This window comes from Daphnia magna, linkage group LG1, assembly GCF_020631705.1.
Source record: "Daphnia magna isolate NIES linkage group LG1, ASM2063170v1.1, whole genome shotgun sequence".
Lineage (NCBI taxonomy): Eukaryota > Metazoa > Arthropoda > Branchiopoda > Diplostraca > Daphniidae > Daphnia > Daphnia magna.
This window is the reverse complement of record NC_059182.1, coordinates 1547266-1557080: the sequence shown is the minus strand read 5'-3', so window position 1 is coordinate 1557080 and position 9815 is coordinate 1547266. Positions and strand designations below refer to the sequence as shown.

At 38.5% G+C, this 9815-nt stretch overlaps 3 protein-coding genes and 1 non-coding gene across 6 annotated transcripts; 2 read left to right on the top strand and 2 right to left on the bottom strand.

Annotated features, from left to right (window-relative positions):
• Positions 1–68: 68 nt before the first annotated feature.
• On the top strand, positions 69–890 carry LOC116920841 (B-cell CLL/lymphoma 7 protein family member A). Of its 2 annotated transcripts, none has more exons than XM_032926994.2 (4): positions 69–319; positions 379–454; positions 521–617; positions 678–890. In XM_032926994.2, the coding sequence occupies exons 1-4, from the start codon at positions 231–233 to the stop codon at positions 794–796; spliced, it is 381 nt and encodes a 126-aa protein (XP_032782885.1). In that variant the 5' UTR covers positions 69–230; the 3' UTR covers positions 797–890. The 2 variants fall into 2 exon arrangements, with proteins under 2 accessions (XP_032782885.1, XP_032782878.1); XM_032926987.2 differs by having other exon boundaries at positions 72–319; positions 379–457.
• A 71-nt stretch (positions 891–961) lies between these two features.
• Positions 962–3620, bottom strand: LOC116919023. The gene is made up of 9 exons (XR_006642257.1): positions 3116–3620; positions 2828–3054; positions 2644–2762; positions 2444–2581; positions 1989–2376; positions 1817–1924; positions 1585–1743; positions 1448–1520; positions 962–1372 (listed from the first exon to the last, which is right to left on the bottom strand). It is a non-coding gene; the product is annotated as an uncharacterized LOC116919023 (transcript).
• A 269-nt stretch (positions 3621–3889) lies between these two features.
• Positions 3890–8404, top strand: LOC116918409 (probable ATP-dependent RNA helicase DHX37). Of its 2 annotated transcripts, XM_032924120.2 has the most exons (11): positions 3890–4032; positions 4113–4233; positions 4337–4519; positions 4577–5287; positions 5345–5557; positions 5617–5844; positions 5906–6181; positions 6242–6834; positions 6893–7056; positions 7121–8078; positions 8140–8404. In XM_032924120.2, exons 2-11 carry the CDS (start codon positions 4159–4161, stop codon positions 8366–8368), a joined length of 3630 nt encoding a protein of 1209 aa, XP_032780011.2. In that variant the 5' UTR covers positions 3890–4032; positions 4113–4158; the 3' UTR covers positions 8369–8404. The 2 variants fall into 2 exon arrangements, with proteins under 2 accessions (XP_032780011.2, XP_032780002.2); XM_032924111.2 differs by lacking the exon at positions 3890–4032 and having other exon boundaries at positions 4037–4233.
• A 91-nt stretch (positions 8405–8495) lies between these two features.
• LOC116920154 (thioredoxin-related transmembrane protein 2 homolog) lies at positions 8496–9704 on the bottom strand. The gene is made up of 5 exons (XM_032926250.2): positions 9467–9704; positions 9224–9404; positions 8976–9159; positions 8720–8915; positions 8496–8659 (listed from the first exon to the last, which is right to left on the bottom strand). The coding sequence occupies exons 1-5, from the start codon at positions 9614–9616 to the stop codon at positions 8561–8563; spliced, it is 810 nt and encodes a 269-aa protein (XP_032782141.1). The 5' UTR covers positions 9617–9704; the 3' UTR covers positions 8496–8560.
• Between the last annotated feature and the right edge of the window lie 111 nt (positions 9705–9815).

Genomic DNA, 9815 nt, shown 5'->3' with positions numbered 1-9815 from the left:
AAGAAAACGATGAAAATTGAAAAATAAATAAAAAAATAGGATGATTATTAAAAGAAATCTGACAACACTGTTTGTTGGTGAAGCGTTTTGACATTTTTTTAGTTTTCTCCTACCTCTCCATTTCCCTTGCCTCCATATTCTGCACAATCTTCAGACGGTTTTGTTTGTTTCTAAATAAAGTGTTTTGAAACTTTGGTCAAAGTCAGGAGAATTCCTGGGAGGCATATCGAATGTCTCGGTCTGTGCGGGCAGAAACGCGTAGCAGAGCTAAAGATGACATTAAGCGAGTTATGCAAGTGGTGGACAAAGTCCGGCATTGGTATGTTTTTTGCCCTAAACATGTGATGGTGTACCTTTATAGTTGTTTCTCTTATATAGGGAAAAGAAGTGGGTTACCATTGGAGACACGACAATGAAAATTTTCAAATGGGTTCCAGTTTCGCAAATTGAAATGGTGGTAAATCATCATTGCAGTGTTTCTAAACTACACAGTTTGTTAACCAAACATTTTATTTAACAGAAAAAGAAGGGCAAAGATTCAAAGATGAACAAAGAGAATGACACAGCCAAGAAAGATACATCATTCATCAGTTTCAGTGGCGAGGATTCAAACACAAGTAATTATCACACATACAATTTTCTAATTGGTAGGATGTTCCTTAACATATTTGTTTAAGGTTTTTCCCTGACAAGTGAATCACAAGGGCCATTAGACTTTGCATCGACACAGCTGATGGCCTCAGAAGATTCGAATTCTCTTTATGAACCTGGAGTGAAAAGATTAAAAACAGAATGACCAAGTATGTCTGCTTTATTTTATGCTATATTTTGAAAGTGTGTGCAAAATTCTTCAATTGATATTCTTAATAAATTGTTTTTTAAATTACAAAGTTGGTTTAAGAGCCAGGTTTTAAAGATTATTTAAAAGTAGCTCACTATGAAATTCAAAATAGAAATAGAGTAGTTTAGTTTTTTTATATTGATATCCTTGTTGCACACAACTAAAATAGATTCAATAATTTAAGAAATAACTGACCTATATAAACTAATTTTTTCAAATAATATACAGTTTCTGTTTAGCTAAACAGCTTAGACTATTCCTTTATACACCAGCAGCAGCGAACTGGAATCCCAGTAGACTGAAGTCTGTGACTTAAATCCATCCATTAACTTGTTGATAAGGTGGGGATTCTCCCTGGTTAACGTAATGCATCGGCCACATACTGTCGTTACAGGCCGTGTTGTTCGATGTATCGAGAGGATGTGAAATTGATGTTGAGGATAAGAAATTGTTTGCTTCATTTAAAAAATTTTCGTAATTTTCATCTACTGCTATAGATGAGAACGATGAAGCTTCAAAGCCATCCTCCATCTATATTTATAACAGAATTCGACTAACCAGTCCGAAATTGCTTTCTAAAACGTGACGAGATCTTTTTTAGCTTACCGAAGACAATGACTCGGAGGATGAATTCACTTGCACTTGCGGTTTCGAAACTTCATTAAAATATTCTTCCTCTCTGTAAGCGAAACGTTAAAATCATTCTTAGAATAAATTGATCATTGTAAATAACTTTTACTTACTGTATACGAGCGTTATTCAAGATAAATCCCGTAACTAACTTGTTAGTTGTACTGTCACGGAATGAAACAAATTCCCCCTTGACTTAACATAGACAATAGTTCCCTGATCTTTCGCCTTTAAAGGGTAAGATATGTAATTTTCCCGGCCCTTGTATAACCCTGTAAAAGCAAATTCAAAATTCGTGACGGTTAATGTTGAACATGTGTTGAATTACATTCTTCATGGCCTTACAGTTAAATTGTGCCTGTGACACAATTGGCAATGCGTCTTCTCGAATGAAAGTCGTGCGCCGATTTATTTATGACTTCGTCACAGGTATAACCCGCCACCATTGTTATCCTGTTTAATGTAGTCAAGAATTAATGTGCACATAAAAAACTTAACTTCCAAGCACTAAACTTACCGTTTATCGGCTTGGATGATCTTACCATCTAAGGAGTGTAACGTCATATATTGATAGTAAGTATAGATGTGAATAAATGACGCCATTCGAGGCCAAGAAGAATTCATGGCTAACATCAACATTTGCTCGCTGTCCTGCTGACTACTTTTCTCTCGAATTGTTCTTATACATTTGGCGAACATACCCGGTCAAAAAAACCATTTTATATTCGGGAAGCAGTTTTCAGACGATGGCGAATGGGCTCTGTTACGCGACATTCGGGGAAACTAAAATCCTTCCTGTCAGCCGTAAAACCGTCGCCCGACCGTTTCAAAAATAAAATGCGGACAACTTCTGCATAATCTTCCGGATGAATTAATTCTGACAAGTTCCGTCCGATCACGTTTATCTGTTGTGATTTTATGACAAGTTGATTTAACAGTGAAAGGAAAAAAATATCTGGGTTAGGGTAGTACTCGATCAAAGCCCAACGTAGACGTAACATCAGCCGAAACCCAAGTGATGTCAATTATGTTTTCGTCAGATGAGGAGTATGAAAGGCCAAGGTGAAGGTTAGGTGGCGTTCCGTTATGCATATAATCTCTTGAATATTTCTTAAAAAATAAGTTATTAATACATAAGAAAATAAACTATTATCTTTTTAAAGTTCTCTAACCAGTTGCTTTATTGCTGAGTTAACTTCTGCCTGTTGTGATTCCTTGTGAGCTTCACAACGAGCTTCAAAAACCTGCTCGGTAAGTAAATTTAATTGCAATTGAAGCTCGTCGTAAAAACCTGTGTAAGGTATTCGTAAACATGTAAAGAAATCGCTGTTATCGTGCTTATGAAGAATGTAATACTTAGCGGTCTTTCCGTTGGGGATTTTCCGTCAGTATAAAATTGTATGATTGTACGAGGTATTTCAGAAAGGCAAGCCCGAGTTAGACGGGCTCTGGTAAGTTCTTGCAAGTGAACATTTTCTTTTTCTTGTCCCATGACTAGAGACGCCATATCTTTAATGAGTGCAGTAATTTCATCTTTACGGTCCTTTTCCGTCTGATTCTTACTATGTTTTTTTTCGGCCAACCTTTTTTGACAGATAAATGCAATTACAAAGGGAGCACAAAATCTTCCATCAAACAGCATACCTGGATGCCGAGTCATCTACTGTCACAGCAACAGGACAGCTGTGTTGTTCCAATTCGGTTGTCCCACCTCTTGGTCCTAAACGATGAATTTCCCCGCAGGATCGACAGACTGCATAGCCACGGGGTGATGTAGTGTCAGTAACATTTTCTCCATTTATCGTACTAACACGTAAGAATTTTTGCCAGGCTTTTTTTGATGTTTGTTTCTCCTCCACGAGAACGTAGGAACCATTGGTCAAATTACACTGAATGTAATTGAAGTCGTAATCGGTATTCATTTTAGACGAGTTAAGTACTTGGCACCAAAAAAAAAGAACACTCCAAGGCTCTTCTTTTTTACTTACTCCAAGGGGGCCCTCTCGGTTGCAAGGAGAGATAGTGACTGAATGTCCAGTCAAGTCCACATTACTGAGTCATTCCTTAAAAATTAAACAATATGGTGACCCATTACGAGCCCCCTGATTTTCTATGAGAAAACAAATATCGCCTGGGGTTCGCGGGGTTTACTGTTGCTACGCGGCCAGCAGACTATATGGTCAACTCGCTATTATCAGTTTTAAATCGATTAAACAATTCCTGGATGGTATTTGTTTCAGTTAATCAACAGTGAAGGATCGCCAAGCAAGTCAAGTTTTTAGTTTGCTATGTCAAAGTTAAAGTCCGGGCATCCAAGGGTCAGGGACTATTATGGTGTACCCACTACCCAGCCATTAGCTTATTATTATTGCAGCTTTTTTGTTTTCCTATGTCTAGACAACAGATAATAATTCGAAAACAATTAAGTCGCTCTCCGCTAAATACTCTTTACATTAGATTCTTTGAGTGTATTTGGCACTTTTATATGGTGGTAAAACAGTATTTTATTTTGCATTTTTCGAGTTGAAGCAGACGAAAAATGACAGTTTTATAAATCAACGGTAGGTGTCTCCGTTGGTGTAAACACCACGTGTTTGTTACTTGCCACAGTGTTCCCTTATTTCATTTAACTGTGAAATAGATTGTAAAACATAAACCACAAAAGCTTTCAAATTGAAGTTGACATCATGGGACCGAATAAAAAGGGATTCAATTGGAAAGCACGACAGGTTGTAACTACAAAAATTATTCAGACAGAAGGGGTAAGTAATATGCTAAACGCAGAACGTTTCTAAAATCTCAATTCCCGTTTAATTACCTAGTTTCTCTAATGTTAACCATAACGTTGATTAATTTCTATATTAGGTTGAGATTGAGATAAGTGGGACACAATCTTCTAAATATGATGAATGCAATGCTCTTGTTCTGCCATCAAAAAAAAGGAAAACAAAAGTAGTTAAAGAAAAGAAATCCAGCCAACGTATTTTGTCAAAGACGCAGCGGAAGAAGCTCGAGAAGATTGTAGATGTGAAAAAAAAGAAAGCTAATGTAATCTAATTAACTTGATAAAATTTTAATCCAATTCAATCTTTGGCATTTCTTCAGAGGGCAGATTTATTGGAGTCTCTAGCAAAGTTGCAACCCAGTGCTCAGGAGTTTTCCATGATGACATCTTTGACTTCAGTTCAAACTAAAGGAATTAAGCGATCTATGGCAGAAGTTGACTCTGTTCAATTGTTTGATGAAACTGGAGTAAAAAATCAATCATCTGGAACTGCTGGGAGCAAAAGGAGACAGCGCTGGAAAGAAAAGGAAGACCAAGAAAAAGTTGAAAACCCCAGAACTGATGGAAATGTGATCGGCATAGAAGTAATTGAGGAATCAAGCAGTTCAGAAAATGAAGAAATGGAAGAAGAAGAAGACGAAAACACAGAAGAACCAGATGAAAACATAGAAGAATCAGAAGAAAACAAAGAAGAACCAGAAGGAAGCAAAGAAACACCAAGAAAAGAAGATAAAGAAGATAAAGAAGATGTTTCCGAAGAAACTATTTCAAAAGCAGGCAAAGCAGATATCTCTAATGGGAATATAATCGCAACGGAAGAATGTACCCTCGTCGAGAAAGACGGTAAAACACCAGCGCCTAAGCGCGAAGCAAAACCGGCAATTTTTGTTCCAGTCCACCGCACTGCAGAGGTTCAAGCGGCTAGGATGAAATTACCTATCCTTGCCGAAGAACAAGCAATAGTTGAAGCCATCAATGAAAATCCAGTTGTCATTTTGGCCGGAGAAACCGGAAGTGGAAAAACTACTCAGGTAAGTCTTACCTACATTTTCTAAATTATGATAGTCTAATAAGCCAATGCGGTACAGGTTCCCCAATTTCTCTATGAAGCCGGTTACGCAGCCAATGGGAAAATTATTGGTGTTACAGAACCCAGAAGAGTCGCCGCTACCTCAATGGCAAATCGCGTGGCTGACGAAATGAACTTGCATGACGGCCAAGTTGGTTATCAGATTCGTTTCGAAGGAAACGTCAAAGATAATACCCGAATTAAATTCATGACTGATGGTGTTTTATTGAAAGCAAGTTTTCTGATGGTAATTGGTTATCGAATCTTTATTAAGGAATAATTTCTTTGCAGGAAGTTCAAAAAGATTTCCTCCTAAGTAATTACTCTGTCGTGATCATCGATGAAGCTCACGAACGTAGTGTTTACTCAGACATCTTACTCGGTTTGTTGTCGCGCATTGTCATGCTTCGCCACAAAAGAGGTAATCCATTGAAAATGGTTATTATGTCGGCCACCCTTCGCGTGGAAGATTTTACGGAGAACCGGCGACTTTTCAAGAACAAGCCAGTTGTTATCCAAGTAAAATTCTTTGTAGACTTATTTTTTATTTTTTATTTTATTAATTCTTAACATTCCGTAGGTTGAAGCAAGGCAATTTCCCGTTTCAGTACATTTTAATAAGCGGACAGCCTTCGAAGATTATGTAGACGAAGCATATCGCAAGGTGTGCAAAATTCATCGGCAGTTGCCGGATGGTGGCATTCTGGTCTTTCTTACTGGCCAGCAAGAGGTAAACGCACTCTGTAGAAAATTGCGTCAGACGTTTCCGGGTGTCAAAAAGGTGGAGAAACCAGATCCTGCAGATGCTTCATCTGCACAACCCGAAGATGTTCCGATTGCGTCCGACCCTGAAGAGGTATTAACTTTAAAGCAAATAAAATATCAATTGTGTCTTAACTTGACCCTACCTAAACAGGACGAAGATATGGAAAAAGTTTTGGCCAAAATTAAAAGAAAGCAACAAATCATGAAAAAGCGCTCAAAAAAAGAAGTAGATCAGCGAATAAAAATCAATCTGGATCATTACTCTGCGTTGCCACTGCAAGAGCAAGAACAAGATCACGATGAAAATCTTGGAGATTTGGCTGATTCGGATCAAGAGCTAGATATCAATGATGAGCAGTCAGAGGCTTTATCTCAGAGTCAAACTGCCCCTCCTTTGTGGGTTCTGCCTTTGTACTCTCTTCTACCATCTAATCGGCAGCAAAAAGTGTTTGCTCCGCCACCTGAAGGATCAAGATTGTGTGTAGTGTCCACTAACGTCGCCGAAACTTCTCTTACGATTCCTAATGTTCGTTATGTTGTCGATACTGGTCGAGTCAAGACTAAATTCTTTGACAAAATCACGGGGGTATCCGCATTTCACGTCACCTGGACCTCGCAGGCAGCCGCCAATCAACGTGCTGGTCGAGCTGGTCGCACAGGCCCTGGGCATTGTTATCGACTATATTCTTCTGCCGTTTTTAATGATGAATTTGAAAAATTCTCTTTGCCAGATATCGCGCGAAGGTAATATTATTCTAGTTTTTTCCACCGTCAAGTGAAGTAAAACAATGTTTTGTTCCAGACCGATTGACGATTTAGTTCTGCAAATGAAGTCGATGGACATTGAAAAAGTGATCCACTTTCCGTTTCCGACGCCACCCGATATTCAGCAATTATATGCGGCTGAGCGCCGGCTATTATTGCTAAATGCACTGGAACCGCCGCCACGCAGCATAGGACTAAAAAGTAAAATCAATATTGTTTTTCAAGTAAATTTTCTAATATTAAAAATTATTTTTTGCATTTATAGAAAGCCAAGAATGGACGTCAAAAATCACTCCACTCGGCAGAGCCATGGCAGCTTATCCATTAGCACCACGCTATGCAAAGATGTTATTATTAAGCCAACAAAATGATCTGCTTCAACTGAGCATCACCTTGGTGGCTGCGTTATCTGTACAAGAACTTGTGCTGGATCAGCCAGCCGATTCTGAAGCAGGTGACACGCACAGAAGGTGGCTTGGCCAACGTCGATCATGGGCTGGAACAGGACAGTCCCTACTTTTGGGAGATCCCATGGTACTCCTGCGGGCCGTTGGCGCCGCCGAGTACTCGGGTGATATCGAAGCTTTTTGTTCGACGAACGGGATACGTAGCAAAGCTCTTCGCGAAGTACGAAAACTGCGGGTTCAGCTGACAAACGAGACAAACTTGATTTTACCGTCAGGAACTGCATCGATTGTGGTCGATCCTCGTATGGCGCCACCCACTGAATTGCAAGCCAAACTTTTGCGTCAGATTCTGATGGCCGGACTTCCCGATCATGTGGCCAAGCGAATACCTCCAAATGAAATCAAGGAAGCCGAAGACCGTAGGAAGTACAAATACGCTTATCGCTGCCCAGAAATGGAAGATCCTGTCTTCTTAAACCCATCGAGTATCTTGCGCTATTCGCACCCCGAATGGATCGTTTATCAGGACATTTATGAACATGCCGATAAAATCTATTTGCGTGGTATTACGGCCATCGAACCCGAATGGCTCCCCATATTTAGTCCTACACAGTGCACCTTCTCTGCTCCCTTGGAGCTTCCTACCCCTCGTTATGATTCAGATCAGGGTCGTGTAATGTGTCACATGAATGTTACATTTGGGAGAAGTGGTTGGCCTCTTCCTGTAATGGAGCTCGAATATCCAGCTGGTATCGACCGGTTCAAGTTTTTCGCCCAGTTTTTCCTTAATGGAGATGTTTGTCGTCCTTTGGCAAAGTACGTATTGGTTTCATTTCATAATTTTCCGTTTTAAAAATTGAGTGATTTTTATATGTAGATACACTGCATCTCTGCTGTCAACTCCATCGACAATGGTCAAGACATGGGCGAAACTCCAGCCCAGGACACAAATGCTACTTCAACAACTGACAATTAGTAACGTCGATAGCTTAGATTTGCTTCTTGCCGCTTGGCAAAAAGATAAATTCTACCTCCTGGAGGTCTATAAAGCCTGGGTGCCTGAATCACTTCATGAAGAAATTTCCACCCTTTGGCCTCCTGTGTAATTGACTGTAAAATATATCGACCTCTCAATTGCTTAAGTGAATTTTTATCATGAAATCCAAGTTCTTGAGTTTAGCAATAACCAAATATTTTTATCTCTTTTAGTATGGAAGTTTGCAGGGTCTCAAATTTAAAATCATTCATCTCATTTTTATTAAAAACACATCTAGTAACCACTACGGGAAGAATAAGCTCTACTCTGACTTGACGCGCTTTTCTTTTTTCTCCTTGATTGGGTTTTTCTTGCAGTCGTTATAAATATTGTTGAAATCTAGCTGAACTTTTACATTGTCCTAGAAAAACGAAGTAAATCAACAACAAAAACAAAATGGGAAAAAATTAATAAGATTTACTTCATTGAAGATGAATTTTTGTAGTTGCCCTTTGCTATCGATGGCTGGTCTACGATCATATTCTTCACCATTCTTGAACACAATAATGGTAGGTAGCTGCCGACTAAACGACGTGTCGTTGATATAATACTTTTTAGCCAATTCGGGAAATCGTCCCACGTCAACTTTTCCGAATTTCAAGTTATCTAATGTATACCTGGATAATTAAAAAAGCTTGTTAAAAACAAAAATTGTTGAGGAATAAATTTCAACATACTCTGCTGATAATTTTGAAAAGGTTGAAGCAAAATTAACACAGCTAGGGCTCCAAACAGTGTAGAATGTAACAATCCAAACAACTTTCTTGTTTCTATTTAACTCTTCTTCCAACGATGTTGCATTGAAGTAGACAACCTTTTCCGGACCAGTATATGATGGTTCTGGAAACAAGATGGCTTGCACTAGTGTAGGAGAAGATTATTAGAGCTGTAGAAATAGTTTGTAAAACTTGGTATGTTAACTTACAAACAAATAGTACCAAAAATACCAAACCATATCTAGGATCAGCATTGAACCATAGTATTAAACTGGCCACTTTGCAGTACATGAATCCTGTCGAGAGATAAGCTAACATTGTAACAGATCCAGTCTTTCTTGCTCTCATCACAATCACAAAGAGAAGGAAAAACATGATTTCAGATTGTTTCTGTATAAGAAAGTATCAATTATTAAAGTAAAGTTTGTCGTAATTAAAAAGAATGTGTTTACCATGTCTAATTCACATTGAGATTCACCCACTGGAAATAAGTACATACACATAGGGGATACAGTTTTTAACACAAGAAAGGAAATACTTAGAATGCAGTTTACTAAGTAATATGGGCGAACGAGCTCTTTAATGTCATGTAAAAACGCCATGATCAAAGAAAAACTTGACGTAATTTCTTTGGGTGTCGCCGAGTTAAAGTTGACATCAAAATAATTGCCCGGGCAAACAGCAGACGATAGATTGTTAAACATTGACTCAAAACTTATATATCGATAGTGTGTTATTAATTCTTAAGTTTTTATCAGTTTTATCACGAACGACAATCATCTAAACATTAAATTAAGATGT

What these genes read in the sequence shown, in the direction of transcription:
- LOC116918409 (XM_032924120.2), top strand. Translation starts at nt 4,159, where the DNA reads ATGGGACCGAATAAAAAGGGATTCAATTGGAAAGCACGACAGGTTGTA. An exon ending in GAAGTGGAAAAACTACTCAG is followed by an intron (nt 5,288 to 5,344) that starts GTAAGTCTTACC and finishes AATGCGGTACAG; the next exon opens with GTTCCCCAATTTCTCTATGA. An exon ending in CTGATGGTGTTTTATTGAAA is followed by an intron (nt 5,558 to 5,616) that starts GCAAGTTTTCTG and finishes ATTTCTTTGCAG; the next exon opens with GAAGTTCAAAAAGATTTCCT.
- LOC116920841 (XM_032926987.2), top strand. Translation starts at nt 231, where the DNA reads ATGTCTCGGTCTGTGCGGGCAGAAACGCGTAGCAGAGCTAAAGATGAC. An exon ending in TTTCGCAAATTGAAATGGTG is followed by an intron (nt 458 to 520) that starts GTAAATCATCAT and finishes TTTATTTAACAG; the next exon opens with AAAAAGAAGGGCAAAGATTC. An exon ending in TGGCGAGGATTCAAACACAA is followed by an intron (nt 618 to 677) that starts GTAATTATCACA and finishes TATTTGTTTAAG; the next exon opens with GTTTTTCCCTGACAAGTGAA.
- LOC116920154 (XM_032926250.2), bottom strand. Translation starts at nt 9,616, where the DNA reads ATGGCGTTTTTACATGACATTAAAGAGCTCGTTCGCCCATATTACTTA. An exon ending in ATTTTTGGTACTATTTGTTT is followed by an intron (nt 9,160 to 9,223) that starts GTAAGTTAACAT and finishes CTCCTACACTAG; the next exon opens with TGCAAGCCATCTTGTTTCCA. An exon ending in TTTTCAAAATTATCAGCAGA is followed by an intron (nt 8,916 to 8,975) that starts GTATGTTGAAAT and finishes TTAATTATCCAG; the next exon opens with GTATACATTAGATAACTTGA.